The following is a 27,176-nucleotide window of genomic DNA, read 5'->3' on the forward strand; positions in this document are numbered from 1 at the left end:
ACTAGGACATCTAGTACAATGTCAACTAAGAGGGGTAGGAATGGCTATCCTTGTCTTGTTCCTGGTTCTAGGGGAGGAAGGATTGTTATGCCATTAGGTTTGATGTTATCTGTGTAGGTTTTTTGTAAATGTCCCTTATTAGTTGAAGGACATTATTCTCTTATATTTCTAGTTTGCTGAGAGTTATTACCATTTTTAAGTATTGATTTTTGTGAGATGCGTTTTCCGCAACTATTGTGATGGTCCTATGTTTCTCCCCTATAGTCTACCAATAGGAGGAATTAAAAGATAGCATTTTAATGTATATAAATTAAGACTTCAAATGAAAACAATTGAACTCAACAATAATATACAACTTTACGTTCCCATGTGGCAATAAAGTTGGGTGATACATGTTCATGAGGTTGTGCAGCTGGGGAACACTCATGTACTCTTGGCAGGAAGAGGAGATCGGTATAGTTCTTGAAGAAAACATTTGGCATTACTGTGTAAACTGAAGATGTGTATGACCTACCAATTCCTAGATGTGTACCTAAAGAAACGTATGCACATGCGCATCTGGAGACCCCAGTACTGGGCAGCAGCATCCACTCATAACAGCAGAAACCTGGAAACAACCCAGATGTCCTGAGATGGTAGAATGTGCTATTGTGCTCTATTAATACAACAGAATAACATATAGTATTGAAAATAAACATTTATAGCTATGTGCGTCAAGACTGTTGAATTTCAAAAGCATAATGTTGAATGAAGAAAATCCAATTTGAAGAATAAATTCCAATGATCCATTTATGTCGAGTTCACAAACAGGCTAATACAAACTGTTAGGATGATATACATGTGGCAAACTCCAGAGAAGAGCTAGGCAGTGTAAACAACTATTCTGAATTATGTATTTACCTCTGGAGAGGAAGAAGGGGATATTGTTAACAAGGGATGTGCCTGTGGTATGTTATTGATAGTATTCTTTTTTTTTTTTTTTTTTGAGATGGAATCTCGCTCTGTCGCCCAGGCTGGAGTGGAGTGCAGTGGCGCGATCTCGGCTCACTGCAAGCTCTGCCTCCCGGGTTCACGCCATTCTCCTGCCTCAGACTCCCGAGTAGCTGGGACTACAGGCGCCTGCCACCACGCCCGGCTAATTTTTTCTTGTATTTTTAGTAGAGACAGGGTTTCACCGTATTAGCCAGGATGGTCTTGATCTCCTGACCTTGTAATCCGCCCACCTCAGCCTCCCAAAGTGCTGGGATTACAGACGTGAGCCACTGTGCCCGGCAGTTATTGATAGTGTTCTGTGTCTTAGGTGAAGGGCACACAGGCATTTGTTTTATTATTATCATTTTTAAGTGTTCAGATATTTTATAGATACTATCTTTTATATATTTACCATGTATCTTCATGCAAAAAGAAGAAACACATTGGTGTGACTGTGCATATGTGTTTAGAGGGAGAAATCTTCGCTTTTCATTTCACAGCCTTGTGTATTTTTTATGACTATGTATTCATTTTTTCCACCAAAATCAAGGAAAAAGAAAAAAGCTGTATTCTGTCACTTTTTTCTGTCATGCTTCCTCAGAATCGCTCATATAATAGTAAGCCTTGATTATTATAATTTTGAGCCTTTCTTTTTTTTCTAATGTAAAACATTTTTGCAAAAAATTGGAGTGGAAATGTAATGAACTCAGACACTGGACGGTTGCCTTTTGTGTTTCAGCTTCCCACATCACAAACTTTGAGGTTGATCAATCTGTGTTTGAAATTCCCGAATCTTACTATGTTCAAGACAATGGCAGAAATGTGCATTTGCAAGATGAAGATTACGAGATAATGCAGTTTGCCATCCAGCAAAGTCTGCTTGAGTCCAGCAGGAGCCAGGTGGGTTTATCAGAATAAATGGCAGGGCTTGGGAGGTCTTACCCTCTGGGTTAGCCTCAGTGTTTGGCTAATCTGAAAGATTTATTCTAAATATCAAGTTTGACACATTCATGGTATTTGCATAGGTTGTACTTTGTGCATCTGGTCTTCCTACAAAAGCTTGTTATGTAAGAGATCATCTACATAATCCCAGTCAGCACCATTCACAAGATGTCTTCAGGCAGACTTTCCTTTTCCTCATTTTCATGCACATAGCTTGTAATTCTGTACTTTTCGAGATGTGCTTCATTTTCTAGTACTGAAGCAGTAAATTCCTGCTGAATCACACCATCATATTTTCCCTGAAGGATTACCTATGTGTCTGTAGTCTCAGATGAAGGTCGTGAAGTGGATTTGAATCCCACTCCCTCCACAAACGGTATCATCTCCCTAAACTCTCTCTGGGTCTCTAGTGAAACAGAAAATGAAGGACGGGACAGACCTGTGTAAGCTGTAGGCTGTGTGTGTGTGTGTGTGTGTGTGTGTGTGTGTGTGTGTGACTTTTTGTTGCCCAAGTTGGAGTGCAGTGGCTATTCCCCGGCATGATCATATTGTACCCTAAAACTCCTGGGGTCAAGAGATCCTCCCACCTCAGCCTCCCAAGTAGCTGGGACTAAAGTCATGCACCACTGCACCCAGTAGAACAGTTGCCTTTTATTGTCGTATGTGGTTCTCCCTCCATGCCTCACCTACCTGGGACAGTCCCAGGCTTGAAGTCCTCCTCCCCTAACATCAACTCCTTCCATCTCCTTCCTTCTGTGGCTCCTGGCTCTACTAGGGTAGGGTCTGGTCTGCCTCCAGCACCCTCTGGTATGTCCTGGGTTCCTGCAGTCCATTTATTTGTTTGTTTCTTTGTTTGTTTATTTTTTGAGACGGAGTCTCTCTCTCTCTCTGTTGCCCAGGCTGGAGTGCAGTGGTGTGATCTCAGCTCACTGCAAGCTCTGCCTCTGGAGTTCATGCCATTCTCCTGCCTCAGCCTCCCGAGTAGCTGGGACTACAGGCGCCCACCACCATGCCCGGCTAATTTTTTGTATTTTTAGTACAGACGAGGTTTCACCATGTTAGCCAAGATGGTCTCCATCTCCTGACCTCGTGATCTGCCCGTCTCGGCCTCTCAAAGTGCTGGGATTACAGGCGTCAGCCACCGCGCCTGGCCCATTTATTTGTTAATTGACTTTTTCTTCCATTCTTCATTCAGATTTTGCAGAGTACCTTCTTTGTGCCAGGCTCTGTGCCAGGTGCTGGGAATTCTCTGGGAAGCAGTCCCTGCCTTCACAGGGCTGCTGCTTTGAGAATAGTGCTCACACTCCAGCGTTCTCACTGGTTTAAGCTTGTAGCTTTCTGGTTCTATTCCTGAGTCTTAGTGCTTGCGTAATGTGAGTCTACCTCCTCCACTTCCCCCTGCCACCACCATGGCCCCATTCCCAGACCTATTCAGTTTTCCAAGCCAGACCCCAAAGCAAGCATGTTCCCTTTGGGAGGCCTCCTGGGAGAAGACCCCTGGACATCACCATCAGCCTGGTATGCTTTTCCTTTCCCTATGTAAGTGAGCTTAGCTCCCCTCGCCAGCTCCCAAGAAGCTTCATAAACCTTGTTGACCATAAGTTTTAACAAGGGGAGTAGCCAAAGTCAAAGACTACCAATATTGAATTATGTCTTCTAATCTTGCCCTAGAAGAATTATTGGCCGGGTGCAGTGGCTCATGCCTATAATCCCAGCACTATGGGAGGCCAAGGTGAGAGGATTGTTTGAGCCCAGGAATTTGAGACCAGCCTGGGCAACATAGTGAGATCCTAGCTCTACCAATATATATATATATTTTTTTAATTTTTGAGGCAGAGTCTCACTCTTTTGCTCAGGCTGGAGTGCAGGGGCACAATATTGGCTCATTGCAGCCTCTGCCTCCCAGGTTCAAGTGATTCTCATGCCTCACCCACCTGAGCAGCTGGGATTACAGGTGGGTACCACCAGACCCAGCTAATTTTTGTATTTTCAGTAGTGATGGGTTTTCACCATGTTGTCCAGGCTGATCTCAAACTCCAGGCCTCAAGTGATCTGCCAGCCTTGGCCTCCCAAAGTGCTGGGATTACAGGTGTGAGCCACCGTGCCTAGCCTCTACCAAAAATTTTTAAAAGCCAACTATGGTGTTATGCATCTGTATTCCCAACTAGTCAGGAGGCTGAGGTGGGAGGATTTCTTGTGCCCGGAGGTCAAGGCTACAGTGAGCTACGATCACACCACTACCCTTGAGCCTGGACAACAGAGTGCAACCCTGTCTCTAAAAAAACAAAAACAGAAACCTGCTTTGGTCACTTGAACTTTGCCCAAGGTCAGCTGTGTTTCTGTTTTTCGTTGTGTATATCTTCCACTTGGGTTAGCTGTATTTAAGAGATGGATTTTGTGAGAAGGATAAGAAGGCTGTGGCTGTGAGTTAGGCTGTGGCATGTTACTAGCTGCCACTTAGGTGTTGTTTTTGAGGTAACCCAAGTCCCTGTTAGTTAGCACTATCGATAATGGTCATGGAAAGACTTTTAATTTGGTTCTTGCTGCCATTGTTTCCTTTCCAGAATGGCACCAATTTCTCCTAAGACATATTCATGTCTATCATATTTGTCTTTGCCAGGAACTTTCAGGACCAGCTTCGAATGGAGGGATCAGCCAGACAAACACCTATGATGCCCAGTATGAGAGGTGATTGACTGATGTGACTGTGGATTAAACCAGGATGGACACAGGCCTGGACACAGGCGGGCAGACGCGTGGCACTGTGCATTTGGTCCCCAGGCAGATGCACGGTGCCACACACTGGCAGGAAAGACTAGAAAAAGTAGGCCGGGCGCGGTGGCTCACGCCTGTGATCCCAGCACTTTGGGAGGCCGAGGCAGGCAGATCATGAGGTCAGGAGATCGAGACGATCCTGGCTAACATGGTGAAACCCCGTCTCTACTAAAAAAAAAATACAAAAAATTAGCTGGGCATGGTGGCGGGCACCTGTAGTCCCAGCTACTTGGGAGGCTGAGGCAGGAAAATGGCGAACCCGGGAGGCGGAGCTTGCAGTGAGCCGAGATCATGCCACTGTACTCCAGCCTGGGTGACAAAGCGAGACTCCGTCTCAGAAAAAAAAAAAAAAAAAAAAAAGACTAGATAAAGTAATTGGCTCTCCTGCTTCCTCTTGTGGCAGTTACTTATTATAATAACTCTGGACTTGATAGCAAGTTTCCAGGAATGGGTGATAGAATTTCTGACTGGTTCACAGGTCAGTGCCATTGGGGGAAAGGTACTGAGTCAGTGTTTTCTGATTGGTTTGATCTTCTGTGAATGATGTATGACCACAGGGCCTAGATGTCCTCAGTGGAAAGTTTATATAATTGTAAAGATAAGGAAGTTTGTGGGAATAGCTGCAGAGATTTAGGGAAAAACTGCAAGGATTCATTTCACGAAGACTTTTTATATACTTAAGGTGTCTGTGAGAGCCCGCTGATGAAGAACCTGTTTTGCTTTAAAACAGATCCAAGTTCAATTCCCAGCCCTATCACTTACTGGTCGGGTGGTCTTGGGCAGGAGTGTGGGGTTTCTCACCTGTATACAGCACTTACACCCCCAGAGTTATGTAGGATTAAATGGCATCATGCATATTAAATGCCTGGCACAGTATGCCCTTGGTAAGCAGTTAAGAAATGTAGTTACTGCTGCCACCATGATGATAGTAGTGACTCTCCCTTTTTATCTGTTTTCCTACCCAGGGCCATCCAGGAGAGCCTCCTCACCAGCACAGAAGGCCTGTGCCCCAGCGCCCTGAGCGAGACAAGCCGTTTTGATAATGACTTGCAGCTGGCCATGGAGCTCTCTGCCAAAGAGCTGGAGGAACGGGAGCTCCGGCTCCAGGAGGAAGAGGCTGAGCTCCAGCAAGTCTTACAGCTGTCACTCACTGACAAATAGACCTTTTGGCCTGTGGGTTGCACAGAGCAGAGGCTCTGGGCTGTCACAGATGCTGTGTCAACCAGGGCCCCGGGGCTGAGGGCCTGCACCTTGTGTGCGTGCAGCAGACAACAGCTGCCCCTTCTTTATGCAGAGGTGCAGAACCAGGGACTCCCGGGCCCATCCAGGCCGCTCCCTGGGGTGGAGAAGGGACCAGGGATTGCAGGCCCCATCTCCAGGCTAAGGGGAGGAGAGCATCATCACTTTCCATTAGCTGTATTGGCTTGCAGGTCACATTTTTACTACCAGCTTTAGATAAAACCCCAATCCCCGCAGGTTTGTAGATCAATTTTTATCAAGGAGTGATAACAAAACAAGTTATTGCAGAGTCAGGGTGCTTTTATATATGAGAGCAGTAGCCGCCTTTGTAAAGTGTGGTCTATGAGAATTGGAGACACATCTTTACTGTTCACCAAAGAAATGGGTAATCTGTGCTGATCTACTCCTTATTTTTACCTTTTTACAGGGTTTCTAGGATATTGTCATTATTCTTCCTTCATCTCTATCTGATTCCATTCCTTCCACACCCAGCTAAAGTTAGAGGAGATACATATAGAATCTATTTTAGATTATTGTTAACTATTTGCATCAAATTAAGATACACAAATGGCCATGGATGTTGCCTTCGCCTTAAACCTTACTAATAGTTTCACATCACCTCACTGCACGCATCGAGGGATCTGATTTGAATTTGTAAAGGCAATTCTTTTGAGAGCAGGATTCTCCAGGCTAAATCAAAGGCAGCTAATCCTGTCCCTGAAGGAGCAGCTAGGGGAACCTGAGGCTTGTTCTTGAAGTGGGCAAGCTGGCCAAAATATTGGAACACACAGAACCAAACCAGGTGTGTTCCACACCTGCACAAGTGAAGGATTTCCACATAAACACCTAGGAAGAACCCACTGCATGCCCTAGACTCACTCCAGAGGAAGGATGGATTTGCAACCAGAAAGGGAGCTGAAAACCACGGAGCTCCATGGCTCTTCATTCAAAAGGGAAAATGATGATTCCACGTTGCTTTTCAGAGTTCAAATCAACATCTTTCTGAATAAATCTATTTTTTAACAGAATCTTTTTATTATTTGTAAAAGATATAAAAACAACTATTCCCATCAGTAGCAATACAAGGTTATACATTTTAACCAGATTTTCTCAGGCCTTTTTTGGATACCTTTAGTAGTTAACTCTCTTTTGTCAAACCCTCCTGTAAATAACCATCGCACAACATACAGAAGCCTGGGGAATACAGCCAAGGGCACTGCTCACTGTGGCCCATGTATTCGTTCCCACAGGCTGCACTGAAATAACTTGGTAAACAGTGCCCTCCTCCATTTTGTGTCTGTTTCCTCTGTTGTGCTTCTTTGGGGATAGGAAGACAAACATAACTACTATTCCAGGTGTTGCCAGTGAAACGTTCCCAGACACAAAGAATTGTGCTTTTAATTCCATGTCACCATTTGCCTTTTTTTTTTTTTTTTGTCATGGTCTGACCAAAATTCCTTCCCTGCACAGCAGGCCAGTATAGGCAACGCCACATTTGTTTCAAATATGCAATGTGGCATTTTGTTTACTTCGCATTTGCCGTGAGCAAAAACACTTCTTGGAATGGCTGCAGCGAGGCTGTGTCATTGGCTTACAAAGGTGACTCATAGGTAATTTCTATGTTTGCATTCCACTGCTCTGCTCCCTAAGGTCCTTGACTTTCTCCCCTGGAATTCACTTAAAAAGGGACTGAGCATTGTGTCAACCTGTTGCAGCGTTTTTCATATATATGTTCACTCTAAAAATGCAAATAAAGACGGCTTCCTTAGAGGGTGCTCATACAATATTCCAGTCTTTGAGTCTTTTTTCTTTCCAGTTTTTTCTAGTCACTGGATGTAGTGACCACACTTCCTGTTACGTATGTCAGTAGAACATTAGAATGCCTCACATTGCTCAGTTCATCACTGCAAAGGTGGCATGCTTCTCCCAGCCTTCCTGCCCAGGTTAACAAGCCCCATGCTGCTTATTTCAAATGGAAACTAAAAGCAAGCCAGTGTTGGGCTGTTCTGACACCCCTGTGTTCCTCCTGGAGGTAAACTGGCTCTTGTAGGGTAAGGGAAGCCCAGCCAACATCAAAGCTCTGCATCAATGCTATCCCTTGAAGCCAAGTGCTTTATGAGGCTGTTCCTAGAAGTCCAGATGATAAGGCTTCCAAACTCTTCCTATACCTAAATATGTTGGTATTAAAAACAACAACAGCAGTGGCCAGTAGAAACGTGTGGGTTCCAAAAATGAGGCTGTATTTCTGGGAAGATGTAAAGGAGCTGCTTTGCTTTTGGGGGAAAGTAGATATCAATACTTGAAGCTACAAGAACACTATGAAGAAAAACATTACTCCTTCGGGTCAAGGGGTGCAATGACTATGGATTATTTAAAAACTGAAAAGCTAAGCTTAGGTGGCCCAATATCAGCAGAAAGTTTTTGTTTTTGTTTTTCTGAGACGGAGTTTCGCTCTTGTTGCCCAGGCTGGAGTGCAATGGCGTAATCTCGGCTCACTGCAACCTCCGCCTCCCGGGTTCAAGCAATTCTCCTGCCTCAGCCTCCTGAGAAGGTGGGATTACAGGTGTGTGCCACCATGCCTAGCTTTTTGTATTTTTAATAGAGACAGGGTTTCACCATGTTGGCCAGGCTGCTCTCAAACCCCTGACCTGAGGTGATCCACCCGCCTCGGCCTCCCAAAGTGCTGGGATTACAGGCATGAGCCACCGCGCCCGGCCAGAAACTAATTGAGCAATTTCTGCACGTTAGACACTGCTAGGAACCAGGTTCTAGACACTGCTAGAACTTAGGTTCTATAAACAAGCTTGTCACACTACATAAACGTGGCATGTCAAGGAAGTGGAAGTCTGCTCTAAATAATGACAGGAAAGGGAAACTGTCACAACTGCCAGCTTGGTCACAGTCTCCTGCTGACCATAAATGACATCAAGGAAGATGAACTGGATATGGAAATTTCCAGTGATTCTGTGGTACAATGAATGATGGAGTTCAAAGTACCACCTAGACCTCTGTTTAGAAATATATAGGTTTAAGCCTGAGGTCCAGGTGGAAAAAAACACAACATGCTGATATGACTCCACAGCCACTAAATCACAGGCAACACTAGGAGACTTCCTAATCTCAACTTTAGGCCAGGTGCAGTGGCTCATGCCTGTAATCCCAGCACTTTGGGAGGCCAAGGCGGGTGGATCACCTGAGGTCAGGAGTTTGAGACCAGCCTGGCCAACATGGTGAAACCAGATGTCTACTAAAATACAAAAAAGCCGGGCATGGTGGCTCATGCCCATAATGCCAGCTACTCCGGAGGCTGAGGCAGGAAAATCGCTTGAACCCGGGAGGTGAAGGTGGCAGTGAGCTGAGACCACACCATTGCACTCCAGCCTGGGCAATAGGAACCAAACTCCATCTCGGGGAAAAAAAAAAAAAAAAAAAAATTTCACTTCACAGAGCTTCTTTAAGTGATTAGATCAAATTCAAACATACCCACATTTCAAACACTTGGGAAATAATTGGTGGAGTAAAACAATATATAGGATTTTACTTTAATTTTAATTGACATTTTGCTCAAAAGCACACAACAGTGAACATTTCAATGGCTCAATGTTACAAGATTACAAACAAAATCCCTAAGTTAAACAGTTACAGTATCCTGCTTCAGTTATTTCACATTAAATGCAGGTTGTTAAAATCAGTGCTGTGCTTGAACACAAGATAAGCATTTCAATTTAATAACAAAATTAAATCTAGCACCTTGAAATAAATATTGACGACCGCTTTATAAGTATGAAAGTATTATTTCAATAGGAGGAAAAAATCCAGTTCACCAACAGTGCAAACTAATAGCAGCATTTTCAAAGCGGAGATGAAATTTGTGTAAACACACACTGGCGGGCACAGTGGACATGCACTTCTGGCTGGGCCCTCCCCACCCAGGGATGAATAGAGCGCCTGCTGAGCCTTTTACATTCCAAATCTGGAAAGCTACCTCAAGTTTCAGACCATGGGCTATACAGACTCAAATGCAGGGCAACGGAGATGAATGTGTTTAAGCAGGATGGGGTCCTTTTTTGTGAGAGGCCAACCTAGTAACATTTCCAGTCCAACCCCAGAGCCTTCCAGGCCAAAGGTGCATGTAGTAACAGGTCTACCTGATGTGACCCTGACTTCAGGGGGAGCACCTGAGTGCAGGGCCGGATGCAGGTAAGGAATGAGGGCCCAAGTTCCCCACAGCTGACACCACTTTGCAACCAGCGCATTCTAGGCCAACTCAGGTGAGATTAAAAAAAAAAAAAAAAAAAAAAAATCTGTGATTCTTAACCCACTGTAACCAAATGGTTCTTAAATAGGGAATGTCTACATGGTAAGTCTCCCTCTATTAACATTTTCAAGCATTAATGATGAGTTCTTTCCAGTGTGGTTCTTACAGGCACTCACAAGGTGAATGTTTTCTTTCTCATGAACACTCCATCTTTACACTGACCTTTGGAGCTTTCAGGTCTTACTTTTAACAAGTACAGTCAGAAACACTGAGAAGCAGATTCAGGGGCCAATTATTTGCACTACAGTGTTAGGAAAAAATAATTTCTAGTAGATGTTTTCTTCTAATTCATTTAGCGTTTACCAACTGTCCAGACCAAAGGTCATTTCCAAGTAGGAAAGTTTTGATTCCAACTTCTCCACTGACCCGTGTGCAACACAACTTATCCTATTCCCAAATACTCATTGAAGAACTTGTCTGGCTGTCACCGACGCCGAATGGGCTTGTAGACACAAAATGCCATAAGGATGACAGTCACCAGCAGGATGCTGAAAATGGTTCCCATCAACACTGCAAAGGGAAAACAGGTTACTTCCTAATGGCAGCTCCAGGTTAGGCAATTCATCCACTCACTGCCAATGATTTATCAAATGCCACTTGCTGCCAGGCACTATGTCAGGTGCTGTGCAAACAGCTGTAAACAGATCCTCTCTCCAGTTGTCTCTATGTATAGTGGGAGGGAGAAACAAACAGGTGAGAGCATTTCACATATCTTGATATACCATGAAAAAAACAGTAATGGGCTAGGGATGGAGACGGGGTGGGCAGCAGGAGGTAGGACAGTCAGGAAGCATCCGAGGAGGAGACTCACAAGCTGAGACAGGCCAAGTGTGGTGACTCATGTCTGTAATCTCAGCACTTTGGGAGGCCTAGGTGGGTGGATCACTTGAGGTCAGGAGTTCGAGACCAGCCTGGCCAATATGGTGAAACCCCATCTCTACTGAAAATACAAAAATTGGCCAGGCATGGTGGCAGGTGTCTATAGTCCCAGCTACTCAGGAGGCTGAGGCAGGAGAATCGCTTGAACCCAGGACGCGGAGGTTATAGTGAGCCGAGATTGCGCCACTGGGAGACAGAGTGAGACTCCATCTCAAAAAAAAAACCAAAAAAAGCTGGGACCTTACAAGTGAGGCTCTGCAGGGAGCTTGCTGCAGTCCCAGGGATCAGCTAGGGAAGGGCCTTGAGGCCAGTATAAGCTCAACACACTCAGTGAACAGAAGGGAAGCAACCAGGCAAAGAGCGCAGGAAGAGAGGCAGGAAATCAGGCCAGAGAGGAAGGCTGGGGCCGGTCTGTACAGGGCCTTGGAGACCATGAAGGAAACATGGATTTTAAGTTTAAAGAGAAGCCACTGGGGGGTTGTAGGCAAAGGAATGACATCATCTGATTTAGTTGGGAAAAAAAGATTCCTCTGGCTTTTGTGTGGAGAATTGTCCGATTATAGTGGGGCAAGAGAGCAGGATGCCCAACTATACCTTTAAAGCCATTAATAAAAATCTGGAGACTTAATGAAGTATTTCAGTCTCAAGATGAGTCTCAACAGGGCCTTATGAGCAAAGAGGCAACTAACCCACAAATCTGTTATGTTTGGCCGGGTACGGGGGCTCATGCCTGTAATCCCAGCACTTTGGGAGGCCGAGGCAGGCGGATCACGAGGTCAGGAGTTGGAGACCAGCCTGGCCAATATGGTGAAACCCTGTCTCTACTAAAAATACAAAAAAATTAGCTGGGCATGGTGGCGTGCGCCTGCAATCCCAGCTACTCAAGAGACCGAGGCAGGAGAATCGCTTGAATCCAGGAGGCAGAGGTTGCAGTGAGCCAAGACTATGCCACTGCATTCCAGCATGGGCAATAGAGGGAGACTCCGTCTCAAAAAAAAAAAGAAAAGAAAAGAACTGTTGTTTTTAAGACTAAATTTCACAACTGAAATTTTCAAGGTGCTCAGGTGAGAAACGGGAACTACAACTGATTACTCAAGTTGAGCCCTGGAGGTACAGGATAAGGACCTGGGCTTTAAACTACTTCATAACAAAAAAGAAAAAAAGAAAGAAAAAAATAAACTAGCATAACCAGCAACCATTCAGAGGTTTATTCAATAGCAGCAGTGATATGCAATCTTGTTTCTGTGACTATCTCAGTGATCTTGGGAAGCATTCAAAACCAGCAAATGTACACTGACGTGTGTCTGTAGCGATGTGGGCCCATCCCAGGTTTCAGCTGGGGCCTAACCATAGTTGTTTTTCAGTCTCATTACTGTTCCTTTGAAAAACTAAGATTTAGTCAGGCGAGGTGGCTCATGCCTGTAATCCCAGTACTTTGGGAGGCCAAGGCAGGCAGATCACGAGGACAGGAGATTGAGACCAGCCTGGCCAACATGGTGAAACCCCGTCTCTACTAAAAATACAAAAATTAGCTGGACGTGGCGGCGGGCACCTGTAATCCCAGCTACTCAGGAGGCAGAGGCAGGAGAATCGCTTGAATCCTGGAGGCAGAGGTTGCAGCGAGCCCAGATTGCACCATTGCACTCCAGCCTGGGCGACAGAGCGAGACTCCATCAAAAAAAAAAAAACAAAAAACAAAAAACAAAAAAACCAAGATTTGATCATAGTTTTACTCAAATCAGTAACTCTGTAGTATCTGTGACACCCCCCCCAACATACCCTCCACGCTTAAAACAGTTATTATTTTAAAACCGACTATACAGAAAAATCAGGCCAGGTGCGGTGGCTCAGGCCTGCAATTCCAGCACTTTGGGAGACCAAGGCAAGCAGATCACCTGAGGTCGGGAGTTCGAGACCAGCCTGACCAACATGGAGAACTGAAGAAACCCTGTCTCTACTAAAAATACAAAATTAGCCTAGCATGGTGGCACATGTCTGTAATCCCAGCTACTTGGGAGGGTGAGGCAGGAGAATTTCTTGAACCCAGGAGGCGAAGGTTGCAGTGAGCCGAGATCAAGCCACTGCACTCCAGCCTGGGCAACAAGAGCAAAACTCAGTCTCAAAAAAAAAAAAAAGAAAAGAAAACTCATCTTTTTTTGGTGAGTGAGGGGGAAGAAGGAAGGAGAAGGTGTCAAAGACAGTATGTCATAACTTCAAAGGCCAGAAGTAATTTTAAGATCTTTGTCAAACAAAATCTACAACCTACGTGAACTAAATGTCACATCTTAAAATAGCCCTTGTTAACTGAATACCTGCTCTAATTTCCAAAAGTCCTGAATTCTGAGTTTCTATGGTTTGGACTACAATTGGACTTAAAGTTGTCTTATTCTATTTAAATAAACCATTTTCTTGCATCTCGCATTTTGGAAGCACTCTAAAAAATATTTAAAACTCCCAGCCATTTGCGGCAGCTCAAGCCTGTAATCCCAGCACTTTGAGAGGCCAAGGCGGGCGGATCACGAGATCAGGAGATCAAGACCACTCTGGCTAACACGGTGAAACCCCGTCTCTACTAAATATACAAAAATTAGCTGGGCATTGTGGCGGGCACCTGTAATCCCAGCTACTCGGGAGGCTGAGGCAGGAGAATCACCCGAACCAGGGAGTCAGGGGTTGCAGTGAGCCAAGATCGCGCCCTTGCACTCAAGCCTGGCGACAGAGCAAGACTCTACCTCAAAAAAAAAAAAAAAAAAAAAAAAAAAAAAATTTAAACTCCCAAAGCAGGAATGCAGAAGATTGGAATTGGGGGATGGAAAATCTACCTTTAAAAAATAAAAAATGCCAGGCGCAGTAGCTCACACCTGTAATTCCAGCACTTTTGGAGGCTGAGATGGGCAGATCACTTGAGATCAAGACTTCGAGACAAGCCTGGCCAACATGGAGAAACCCTGTCTGTACTAAAATTACAAACATTAGCCAGGCACGGTGGTGGGTGCCTATAATCCCAGCTACTTGGGAGACTGAGGCAAGAAATCACTTGAACCTAGGAGGTGGAGGTTGCAATGAGCCAAGATCACGCCACTGCACTCTAGATTGAGCGACAGAGTGAGACTCCACATCAAAAAAAATAATAATAAAAGTAAAATTTAAAAAGGAGCTTAAAACCATGAGTTGTTAGGTACACAGTGGCCATGCATTTGGGTCCTGATCAATTCTCCCACTCGCCATCTTTTCACTTCTCCCTGCACTTTGCATGCAGTGACAGATGCCTGAATGGCAGCCCCAGGCAGAACCTTAAAAGAATGTTTTAGGCCTGGCGTGGTGGCTCACGCCTGTAATCCCAGCACTTTGGGAGGCCGAAGTGGGCAATTCATGAGGTCACGAGATCAAGACCATCCTGGCCAACATAGTGAAACCCCATCTCTATTAAAAATACAAAAATTACCTGGGCGTGGTGGCTCACACCTGTGGTCCCAGCTACTGGAGAGACAGAGGCACGAGAATTGCTTGAACCCGGGAGGCGGAGGTTGCAGTGAGCCAAGACCGTGCCACTGCACTCCAGCCTGGGCAACAAGAGTGAAACTCCGTCTCAAAAAAAAAAAAAATACCTACTGTACAGAACTGTCTAGGACAGCATTTCTCAAACTATCTATGGCAAAGGAGTAGTTTTTATAATTTCTAGTCTAGCACCACTGCACTCCAGCCTGGGTGACAGAGGATACCCTATGGTAAAAGAAAAAAAAAAATAGGGCTGTAAACCGTACATTTCTCATTAAGTTACTGTGAGGCTCAAATGAATTCGCGTATACAAAGTGTGTAGCACAAGACATGGGATGTAGGAAATGCTCAAAAACTGTTACCATTTTTGCAATAAATACTGGCTCCTCTGGGAAAGAAGAGGGGTGAGGTAAATGATGTGCCTTGTTGTGAGCCTGAGCCCACACAGCCAGCGAGGAGGGGACCCAGACTGAGACTCAGGACCCAGACTGAGATCCATCCACACGAGGTGGGTGGATCACTCGAGGCCAGGAGTTCGAGATCAGCCTGGCCAACACAGTGAAACCCCATCTCTACTAAAAATACAAAAATTAGCCAAGTGTAGTGGGGTGCGCTTATAATCCCAGTTACTCGGCAGGCTGAGGCAGGAGAATTGCTTGAACCTGGGAGGCGAAAGTTCTGGCACATACTGAGCACTTGCTGAGAGGTAAAGCTCAGGCCTTCTGCCCCAGGCTTTTGGAGAGGGAGTCTCGGGGCCCCCTGAGAGGCCTCACCTGCACCCCACGCCCTCGCCCATCTCCCCACTCTATCCCCTGTCCGCTCCGTAAGCCCGGCTCCAGCACCCGGAGCGGTGAAAGCTCGGGCGCTACCCGCCGCCCGCCAGCTCCAGGACCGCTCACCCAGGTTCTGCCCGCGCAGCACCGCGTACGGCCGGCTCCGCTCCAGCGGATCCACGGGGCTCGGGGCCTCTGCATCCCCGACCAGGAGGCTGCAGAGGCCAAAGCACAGCCACGGTAACGCCGGACGCATCTTCCCCAGCCCTGCAGAAGCAGAGAGGCCACTTCCGTCGCAAGCCCTGCCTCTGTCTCCTCCCAGGTCTCTCTGCGTCGCTGCCACCGCCCTTCGGGCGCGCCTCATTGCCATGGTAACTGTGCGTCCTGGTCTAAGTTCCGCTTCTGCCCAAGATTTGTTCCGGATTAACGTTCCTCAATAAGTAATGTTTCCCTCGGACAAACTTTCCGTACCGATCAACTTTCCGTCTGTGCCAACGTTCTGCCGCGATTACCGTTCTGCTATGGTTAGCGTTCCCTTATCCATTGGGGTAGAGGTCTTGTAGGTCCATTTGGGGCCTATTGAAAATTTTTTACGAATCCATGCATTTTCTTATTAGACCTTCATTACAGGCCCGGAAAATAGATACTGTGTTTCTGTTGTACAAATGCCACCTTCTCAGGGAGCCCTTGCCCAGACATCCTTTTCTAAAATTGCAACCCTCCTTTTCCCTTAATGTACATTCTCCCTACCTTCGTTCTCTTCCATTCCCCCCATTCACTTTAGACTCATCACCATTTACCTTATACATTTGATGTGCATTTGATGATTTTCTGAGGACCTGCTCCGCCGTAGCATGTGAAGTCCATGAGCACAGCGATTTTGTTCTTGCTCTCTGCTCCTTCCCAGAGACTAGAAGAGTAGCATATTATATTCAGTAACAGCTGAATATATGAGGGAACTGTGCTAAGTGTTTGGCCCAACACTGCACACACAAAGTGGCAGAGCTGGAATTTGACCCAAGCATAGTTTTGAATCTGGAGGCTTTACCACCTCACACATTGCCTCACCTCCTGAAGGCTTGATTTGTAGTGGGATTAGTATCATCTACCTCACAATGGATGTGTAATACAAATGTCAGAGGCGTGTGAACCAGAGCAACTCTATCTTAAATAGGAGCTGGGTAAAATGAGGCTGAAACCTATTGGCCTGAATTCCCAGATGGTTAAGGCATTCTAAGTCACATGATGACATAGGACGTCAGCACAAAATACAGGTCATAAAGACCTTGCTGATAAAACAGGTTGCAGTAAAGGAGCTGGCTATAACCCACCGAAACCAAAATGGTGACAAGAGTGACCTCTGGTCCTCTTCACTGCTACACTCCCATCAGTGCCATGACAGTTTACAAATGTCATGGCAACATCAGGAAGTTACACTATATGGTCTAAAAGGGGGAGGCACGAATAATCCACCCCTTGTTTAGCATATCATCAAGAAATAACCATAAAAATGTCCAACCAACAGCCCTCAGGGCTGCTCTGTCTATGGAGTAGCCATTCTTTTATTCCTTTACTTTCTTAATAAACTTGCTTTCACTTTGCACTGCGGACTTGCCCTAAATTCATTCTTGCATTAGATCCAAGAACCCTCTCTTGGGGTCTGGATCGGGACCCTTTTCCTGTAACGTATTTCTGGCAACCACAGAAGGAACTATAGTGCAAAAACCTGACCCAATGGCTAACTTTGGGTGTTGGGGTCCTGTAACACTACCAGGTGCTCGCCTGCAAAGGGAAGGTGTAATCTGTCATGTTAAAGACACTGTGCACCAACTTCTTCACTCCGTTCTCCATGATCTCCTCTTTCACCTCTGCTATCCTTTTCACCTTGCTGTGCACAGAACTGATGGCAGGCTCTTTCCACTGGTACAGCTTGTCACTCACCAGGGCAAAGCTAAATGGCAGACACAGGAAAGCATCAATGGGAGGCATAGCACAGTGGGCTGGGAGGCAGGCTCTGCAGGCCACTTCTGTTCCAATCCTAGCTCTGCTGCATGACTTGCTTCCGTGTGACTCATTTTCCCTCTCTGCACAATGGAAAGCATAGTCATACCTACCTCATGAATTGTAAGGATAAAATAATACATGTCTGCAAACTCCTTTGCCCAATATCTGGCACATACTGAACATTTGCTATAGGTAAGCTATTGCCCCCAATCTCTTTTTTTTTTTTTTTGAGATGGAGTCTTGCTTTGTCACCCAGGCTGGAGTACAGTGGTGCGATCTCGGCTCACTGCATGCTCCGCCTCACAGGTTTAACTGATTCTCCTGCCTCAGCCTTCTGAGTAGCTGGGATTACACGCACACACCACCACGCCCGGCTAATTTTTGTATTTTTAGTAGAGACAGAGTTTCACCATGTTGGCCACGCTGGTCTCGAACTCCTGACCTCGTGATCTGCCTGCCTTGGCCTTCCAAAGTGTTGGGATTACAGGCGTGAGCCACCACACCCGGCCCCCAATTCCATTCTTTAACATTGCCTAAAATGAACCCTCATAGATAGGACAGTTTCTCCAGTCATAAAATCCCACTCCAGTGGGTTCACCAGCTTCGTCTGGAGGCTCAGTAACACATCAGCACGTTCCAGTCTAAGGCTGTGTCTGGTGCATTTTCAGAAACACCCACTTGCTTTATCAATAACATTGAAAATGGCAGCTACTCTCTCTCTCCCTTTTTTATTCTAGAGAAAGGGCCTTGCTCTGTTGCCCAGGCTGGAGTGCAGTGGTGCAATCATAGCTCACTACAGCCTCTAACTCCTGAGCTCAAGTTGATCCTCCCACCTCAGCCTCCTGAGTAGCTGGAACTACAGGTGTGTATCACCATGCCCAGCTAATTTATATTATTTTTTGTAGAACCCGGGGGGGGGGGGTCTCTTTATGTTGCCCAGGCTGGTCTCGAACTCCTGGCCTCAAGCGATTCTCCACCTCAGTCTCCCAAAATGTTGTGGTTACAAGTGTGAGCCACCACACCAGGCTGCAGGAGCCACTCTTTATTGGGAACTTAATACGTGCCAAGTGTTCTACATGCATCATCTCCTTTAATCCTCACAATTGTAGGAGATAGTTACTGTGATTGATTGCATGCATGCGCCATCACGTCCAGCTTAAAGGGTTTGTTTTAAATGCTTTGTTTACTCATTCAGAGTTTATTTATTTAGTCCCTTCTCTCTGCCCTGCTGCTGATTGATATTAGCAAGTCTAAGATGATGGCTTCCCTCTATGAGCTGACCTTGGGAAGCTGAGACAGTGGGCCAAGACTCAGCTCCAGCTGTTCTCCACATTGGCTGTGTAACTACCCAGGGAGCTTTCAAAATTGCAGCTCCGCAGTCCCATCCCTGGAGACTATGATTTCGTGAGTCTGGGGAGTTATCCAGATACCTATATATATTTTAAAAGTTCATGACTGGGCTCAGTGGCTCATGCCTTGTAATCCCAGCACTTTGGGAGGCCGAGGTGGGCGGATCACAAGGTCAGGAGGTCGAGATCATCCTAGCCAACATGGTGAAACCCCGTCTCTACTAAAAATATAAAAATTAGCGGGGCATGGTGGTGCATGCCAGCTACACAGGAGGCTGAGGCAGGAGAATCGCTTGAAGCCAGGAGGTGGGGGTTGCAGTAAGCCACTATCGTGCCACTGCACTCCAGCCTGGTTACAGAGCTAGATTACGTCTCAAAAAAAAAAAAAAAAAAAAGTTCCCAGGTGAGACTGGGCACAATGGCTCACGCCAGTAATCCCAGCACCTTGGGAGGCCAACGTGGGTGGATCACTCAAGGCCAGAAGTTTGAGAGCAGCCTGACCAACATAGTGAAACCCCATCTCTACTAAAAATACAAAAATTGGCCAGGTGTGGTGGTGTGCGCCTGTAATCCCAGCTACTCGGGAGGCTGAGGCAGGAGAATTGCTTGAACCTGGGAGGCGAAGTTTGCAGTGAGCCGAGATTGCACTACTGCACTCCAACCTGGGTCACAGAGCAAGACCCTATCTTGGGGGAAAAAAAAAAAAAAAGTTCCCAGCTGATTCTAATGCATAGCCAGGGCTGAGGACCACTGGGAGGCTCCTGAAAGACAGCTCATATTTGACAATAGCAAGTACATTTGAAGAAGAGCATTCCCCATGACCCAGCAATGAAACTCTTACCTATGTGCCCTAGAGAAACTCTTGTCCATGTGCCGGAGTTACGGACAAGAATGCTTCTGCAGCATTGCTTGTAAGAGGGAAAGCAAGAAATAACCTAAATGTTCTCAAACAAATAAATGGATAAATTGTTGGATTCATACAATGGGATGCTTTGGACCAGGCGCAGTGGCTCATGCCTGTAATCTCAGCACATTGGGAGGCTGAAGCAAGAGAGTTGCTCAAGCCCAGGAGTTCGAGACCAGCCTGAACAACAGGAAGAAACCCTGTCTTGACTAAAAATACAAAAATTAGCTGGGTGTGGTAGCACATGCCTGTAGAGATGGAGGCCAAGGTGGGAGGATTGCTTGGGCCCCAGAGGTCAAGGCTATGGTAGGCTGTGATTGCACCCCTGCACTCCAGCCTGAGCAATAGAGCAAGACCCTATCTCAAAAAAGTAATAAAATAATTTTTAAAATGGGATGCTTTGGAGCAGTGAAAATGAATTAACTAGAGCTGTGCATATCAACATGGAAATAACCTAACATTGAACAAGCAAAGCAAGCTGCAGTGTGATATAAAGTTTAGAGAAATCCAAAGCAACATCATGTACTCACAACTACCTATACATGAATGTGCATAGCAGCACTATTCACATAACCCAAATGTTCATCTATGGATGAATGCATAGGCAAAATGTGGTCTATCCATTCAATAAGATGAGATATTATTCAGCCATAAAAAAGGAACAGAATACTCATACTGCTATAACATCGATGAACCTTGAAAACATTATGTCTGCTACCTCAAAGAGGCTAGTCACAATAGGCCACACATATTGTATGACTCCATTTATGTGAAATACCCAGAATAGGTAAATCCATAGAGACAGACAGTAGATTTGTGGTTGCAGGGGATACAGGGAGGGAGAAATGGTGAGTGACTACTAATGGGCATGGGGTGTCCTTTTGGGGTGATGAAAATGATCTGGAACTAGATAGAGGTAGTGGTTGCACACCTCTCTGAAATGCCACTGAATTGTTCGTGTTTACAGTGGTTAATTTTGTGTTATATGAATTTCGCCCCAATAAAAAAGTAAAAATTAAGTATTTTTTTGCCGGGCGCGGTGGCTCAAGCCTGTAATCCCAGCACTTTGGGAGGCCGAGACGGGCGGATCACGAGGCCAGGAGATCGAGACCATCCTGGCTACCACAGTGAAACCCCGTCTCTACTAAAAAAATACAAAAAACTAGCCGGGCGAGGTGGCGGGCGCCTGTAGTCCCAGCTACTCGGGAGGCTGAGGCAGGAGAATGACGTAAACCCGGGAGGCGGAGCTTGCAGTGAGCTGAGATCCGGCCACTGTACTCCAGCCCGGGCGACAGAGTGAGACTCCGTCTCCAAAAAAAAAAAAAAAGTATTTTTTTTACATATGTAGACATATATGTGCTTAGAAATATAAAAACAAGGGAATGACAAATGTCAAATTCAGGATTTCGTTTAGAGATGGAGGCTTGCTATGTTGCTGAGGCTGGAATGCAGTGGCTATTTCACAGGTGCAATCATAACACACTACAGCCACAAACTCCTGGGCTCAAGAGATCCACCAGTCTCAGCCTCCCACAGTGGGACTGCAGGTGCAGCCACTGTGCCGGGCTGCAGGGTGTTTATAAAGGGAAAGGAAAGAGAATGAGAAGAAGGATGCGTTTGCAGGGAGCAAAACTGGATTAGTAATGCTTTATTTCTTAAATTGGATGGTGGTATGTGGGTGTTATATTATTCACAATACATTTTAATATTTCTATAGCCTTTATTTAAAAAGAAAGATTGTCAAGAAAGATGTTGGGGTAAGAGGTAGGAGATCCAAATTTGAGACCTAATCAGCATATATGAGAGGAAGCTTTTTTTTTTGAGACAGAGTCTCCCTGTCACCCAGGCTGGAGTGCAGTGGCACTATCTCTGCTCACTGCAACCTCCACCTCCTGGGTTCAAGCGATTCTCCTGCCTCAGCAGGAGTAGCTGGTATTACAGGCATGCACTGCCACACCCAACTAACTTTGTATTTTTAGTAGAGACAGGGTTTCACCATGCTGGCCAGGCTGATCTCAAACTCCTGACTTCAGGTGATCCACCCACCTCAGCCTCCGAAGTGTTGGGATGACAGGTGTGAGCCACCGTGCCTGGCAGAGAGAGAGGTATTAAATAGAATAGTAACTGCCCAAAGGGTTCACCTTGCCTGCTGCCTAGACAGAGCCAATTCATCAAGACAGGGGAATTACCATAGAGGAAGAGTAATTCACGCAGAGCCAGCTGTGCGGGAGACCCGAGTTTTATTATTACTCAAATCAGTCTCCCCTAGCATTCAGGAACAGAACTTTTAAGGACAACTTGGTGGGTTGGGGTAAGCCAGTGTGCCAGGAGTGCTGATTGGTCAGAGATTAAATCAAAGGGAGTCGAAGCTCTCTTCTTGTGCTGAGTCAGTTCCTGGGAGGGGACCACAAGATCAGATGAGTCAGTTTATTGAGCTGATCCATCAAGTGCAGGGTCTGCAAAATATCTCAGGCACTGATCTTAGGAGCAGTTTAGGGAGGGTCAGAATCTTGTAGCCTCCAGTTGCATGACTCCTAAACCATAATTTTTAATCTTGTGGCTAATATTAGCCCTACAAAGGCAATCTAGTCCCCAGGCAAGAAGGAGGTCTGCTTTGGGAAAGGGCTGTTACCATCTTTGTTTAAACTATAAACTAACTTTCTCCCAAAGTTAGTTCAGCCTACGCCCAGGAATGAACAAGGACAGCTTGGAGGTTAGAAGCAAGATGGAGTCAGTTAAGTTAGATCTCTTTCATTGTCTCAGTCACAATTTTGCAAAGGTGGTTTCAGAATTCCATAGACAAATACGATAATGCTTGATAATACATTTCAGCCCAGCATCCCAACACATACATGGTACATAAAACACTTTCTCATGTTGGATGTTGCAGTGTTCTCCTGGAACAACTCTAGGTCACTGTGACCCACCATTTGGGAAGCTCAATTCTGATTTCTCATGTTCATTCTAGAATGTGCAACATATGACACATCAGCCTTAATGGAATCCAGCCCTCTCCTAAACAGAAAACATGTCTCTGTGTCATGATGAACATGTAAATTTTAAGAATTAAAATCTTTTAGGCCAGGCGCAGTGGCTCACTCCTGTAATCTCAGCACTTTAGGAGGCTGAGGTGGGCTGATCACTTGAGGTCAGGAGTTCAAGACCAGCCTGGCCAACATGGTAAAACCCTGTCTCTACTAAAAATACAAAAATTAGTCGGGGTGGTGGTATGCACCTGTAATCCCAGCTACTTGGGAGGCTGAGGCAGGAAAATAGTTTGAATCTGAGAGGTAGAGATTGCAGTGAGCTGAGATTGCGCCACTGCACTCCAGCCTGGGCAACAGAGCCAGACTCCATCTCAAAAAAAAAAAAAAAAAAGTTTCAGTGCTGCATCAAAGTAAAAAAAGAGGGAATGAAAGCCAGTTTGCACACTTTACCTGTAGGAGGGGAATACTGTGATCATGAAAATGAGTTTGTACTGTCCTCCCTTTGGAAAGAAAGTGCTAATGACCATCCCAGAAATACTCTCCTGACCTTGCTTGGTGACTAAGGCAAGCCTATCACCCCTCCAGGTGGTAGGTTTAATCCTTGAATGAAGAGAGAACTCTCAGCCTCCCTAATCCCCACGACCTTTTTGTTCTAAGAGGCTATAAATTTATGCATTCTATAGAAGGCAAAGCTGCTGGTGCCTAGAGCTAAACAGGGGTGTGAAGAAGCTGAGGATTTTACTGGGTTGGGGAGGATGCGTAAATTTCGGGGGTGTGGTGGTGCGTGCCTATAGTCGCAGCTAGTTATTAGGTGGAGGTGGGAGGATCCCTTGAGCCCAGGAGTTCAAGACCAGCCAGGGCAACACAGTAAGACTCCAGTCTCTTAAAAAGAAGAAGAAGAGGAAAGCTGGAAAGAGTCTGGGAGGTAGAAGAGAACTAATGGGAGAGAAGTCATTGATATGGTTTGGCTGTGTCCCCACCCAAATCTCATGTTGAATTGTAGCTCCCATAATTCCCACATGTTGTAGGAGGGACCCGGTGGGAGATAGTGACTAAGTCTTATGAGATCTGATAGTTTTATAAGAGGTTTCCCCTTTTGCTTGGCTCTCATTCGCTCATTGCCCGCCACCATGTAAGACGTGCCTTTCGCTTTTCACCAAGATTGTGAGGCCTCCCCAGCCCTGTGGAACTGTGAGTCCATTAAACCTCTTTTCTTTATAAATGACCTAGTTTCGGATATGCCTTTATTAGCAGCATGAGAATAGACTAATACATCCATCAAGGCTCACTCACAGGCAAGTCTGGATGAGGAGGAGCCCTGGAGTGGCAGGGAAATAAGGATGGAGGGTGAGGTTGAGCCCATGGAACTCTCAGGCTGCTTGCACTGGACTCACCAAATGGAGATGAAGGTGTCCGCCATAAAGTCGGTCTTCAGAGTCCCAATCCACATGCTCTGAATATGAGTGACTTTCTTTTTTCTTTTTTTTTATTGAGACAGAGTCTTGCTGTGTTGCCCAGGCTGGAGTGCAGTGGCACGATCTCAGGTCACTGCAAGCTCCACCTCCAGGTTCACGTCATTCTCCTGCTTCAGCCTCTCGAGTAGCTGGGACTACAGGCGCTAATTTTTTGTATTTTTAGTAGAGACGGGGTTTCACCGTGTTAGCCAGGATGGTCTTGATCTCCCAAACTCGTGATCCGCCCATCTCAGCCTCCCAAAGTGCTGGGATTACAGGCATGAGCCAAAGCGCCCAGCCGAATATGAGTGACTTTCACACACTTACACTGGCATCACAGGTGGGATGGGCCCCATGCCAGCATGGTTAGATTGTTCTTCAAGCTCTGCAGGGAGGATGTGCCTTTCAGCAAAGTTCTTCTGCCCCTTACAGCTCCTGAGGTTCCAGAGCAAAGGTAACACCAAAGGGCTGAGCCTTCAAAGTGAACTGCCCTCATATCCCTTAGCTCATGACTAACCCAGGGCCAACAGACATCTTCATGGACCCCTAAAGAACAGTGGCGCCAGGCATTGTGCCTGCAGTGCAGCACAGAGAAGCTGAGCACACAGCCTCTGATTCTCTTATTTAAAATCCCAAGAGGAGAATCTAATCAAGTCCATCCCTGGTCCACTAGGCCATAGTGGGGGCTCAGCAAGGGTTGAGGACCCAAGAGATGCTCTGAGAAGAAAATGGGGGAGAGCTAGCACCCCCAAGACAAGTTAAAACCCAATTATATTAGTTTCTGTAACAAATTACCACTAACTTAGTGGCTTCAACACTAATGTATTCTTTTGCACTTTTGGGGGTTAGATTCCTAAAGTCAGTCTAACAGGGTAAAAATCAAGGGCTAAAAAGAAAAAGTATAAATTAAGATCCCAGCTGGGCGCAGTGACTCATGCCTGTAATCCCAGCACTTTGGGAGACCAAGGCAGGTGGATCACTTGAGGTCAGGAGTTTGAGGCCAGCCTGCCCAACATGGCGAAACCCTGTCTTTACTAAAAATACAAAAATTAACCAGGCGCAGTGGTGGGTGCCTATAATCCCAGCTACTCGGGAGGTTGAGGTGGGAGAATCATTTGAACCCATGAGACGGGGATTGCAGTGAGCCAAGATCATGCCATTGCAAATTCCAGCCTGGGTGACAGAGCAAGACTCTGTCTCAAAAAAAAAAAATAAATAAATAAATAAAAATAAGATCCCAGCACAAATCACTCAGGCAATCACTGTTGAAACTTTTGAGTGTCTTCTAGATATCTCTTTATGTCCACATCTAGACACACAAATAGATATACTGATGTTACAAACGTGGCCACACTCCAGGCTGCAGGCTGTTTTGTAACTTGCTCTTTTTACTCAATAATATATTATTAATTCTTTCTATGACAGTAAATATATATCTGTGATAAAGACAGATCTATGATACACAATCATTTTCAGTGGCTAAAGAGTATCCTAGTGATTGAATATATGAAACTGCCCATTTTGGCAGGTCATGGTGCCTCACGCCTGTAATCTCAGCACTTTGGGACGCCAAGGCAGGCAGATGACTTGAGGCCAGGAGTTCAAGACCAGGCTGGCCAACATGGCGGAAACCCCATCTCTACTAAAAATGCAAAAATTATCCAGTCATGGTGGTGCATGCCTGTAATCCCAGTTACTTGGGAGGCTGAGGCAGCATAATCACTTGAACCTAGAAGGCAGAGGGTGCAGTGAGCTGAGATCACGCCACTGCACTGCACTTTAGCCTGGGCAACAGAGTGAGACTCTGTCTCCAAAAAAGAAAGAAAGAAAGAAAGAACTGCCCATTTTGTAGGCCATAGCTATAGAATACAGGCAGTTCCATATGGCTCAAGCTGAGAGGTACATTGTGATAATTTGCCAGCCAGTCTCTGGGATAAATATTTAACTGGAACTTTTGTTCTATTTTCCCAATTATAAACATTTTTGGTAACCCTAATATAGTCCTTACCATGTGCCAACCACTCTTCTAAGTCTATTTTGCTGACATATATTAACTTTTGCAATCCTTACTCTTCCCCACCAAAAAAACGAAAACAAAAACCAACTCTATAAGGAAGGTGCTAGTATTACCTCCACCTAATAGCTGAACAAACTGTGGCATGAATGAAGCAAGAAGCTTGTCCAAGGCCACATGGTAAACAGCAGCACCAGCTCTGAATGCAGCCATCTGGCTCCACAGCCTCAGCTCTCTTAAATGCTATGGTAAATGGAATTATTTTTCCAATTTCCTTTTCAAATGTTCCTTGATGGTGTAAAACACACACACACACACACACACAAAATTAATTTTTGTGTGTTGATCTTGTTCCTTGCAACTCTACTGAATTAGTAATAAGCTCTATCCAATAGTTTTCTTGTGAATTTTTCGGGATTCTCCATATATGGGATTGTGCCATCTGTGACTAAAGATAGTTTGACTTCATTCTTTGCCATCTGGATGCCTTTTATTGCTTTTCTTGCCTAATTGCTCTGGCTAGAACTTCCAGTACCATGTTGAACAGCAGCGGTGAAAGCGGGCGTCCTTGTCCTGTTCCTGATCTCAGGGAGAATGAACTCAGGCTGTGCTCCTAACAACTGTGCTCACTGTGTGTCCACCCCACATTCAGTTGCCAGGAATCCCTGCACAAGCTTCTTCTCACACGTAAGGCATTAAGTCTGTAGGACTTCTGGGTCAAAGGTTGTGCACATTTTCTTTCTGAGTTCATTTTCCCAAATCATAAATGCTTGAACCATTTCATGCTTCCATCACCAAAGAAAGAGTGTGCACACCACCTCTTAAGAGGGGCTTGACAAACAAGAGGGTAGTCGTGTGAACTTGGCTGAGACAGTTGAGGGTCTGGTCACCAGGCTGGGAGCACATGGCCTGTAGGATGGTGGCTGTGAGTTTGAAGAAGAGGAGAGACATAGTAGCAGTGTACAGCCATTTGAAGAGGGACACAAGGCAAAACTTTAACCAAAGGTGAAAGTTACAGGGGGATAGATTTTAGCTCATTTTCTCAGGAAGAAAAGTAACAGGGCAGTC

General features: G+C 45.6%; 2 protein-coding genes across 3 annotated transcripts in view; one reads left to right on the plus strand and one right to left on the minus strand.

The window, feature by feature from the left end:
• Positions 1 to 7,712, plus strand: part of ANKRD13A (ankyrin repeat domain 13A) — a 41,800-nt gene extending 34,088 nt beyond the window's left edge. For both annotated transcript variants that reach the window (XM_025401655.1, XM_025401656.1), the window contains exons 13-15: positions 1,712 to 1,872; positions 4,535 to 4,602; positions 5,655 to 7,712. In XM_025401655.1, the coding sequence (XP_025257440.1) occupies positions 1,712 to 1,872; positions 4,535 to 4,602; positions 5,655 to 5,850 (425 nt within the window). In that variant the 3' untranslated portion in view covers positions 5,851 to 7,712. The remainder of the gene's footprint in view (positions 1 to 1,711; positions 1,873 to 4,534; positions 4,603 to 5,654) is intronic.
• A 1,746-nt stretch (positions 7,713 to 9,458) lies between these two features.
• On the minus strand, positions 9,459 to 26,394 carry C11H12orf76 (chromosome 11 C12orf76 homolog; the record flags this gene model as incomplete). The annotated part of the gene is made up of 3 exons (XM_025401657.1): positions 9,459 to 10,756; positions 24,422 to 24,529; positions 26,225 to 26,394. Coding segments are annotated over 3 exons (387 nt in total), but the record flags the coding sequence as incomplete, so codon positions are not given.
• Positions 26,395 to 27,176: the final 782 nt, after the last annotated feature.

This window comes from Theropithecus gelada, chromosome 11, assembly GCF_003255815.1.
Source record: "Theropithecus gelada isolate Dixy chromosome 11, Tgel_1.0, whole genome shotgun sequence".
Lineage (NCBI taxonomy): Eukaryota > Metazoa > Chordata > Mammalia > Primates > Cercopithecidae > Theropithecus > Theropithecus gelada.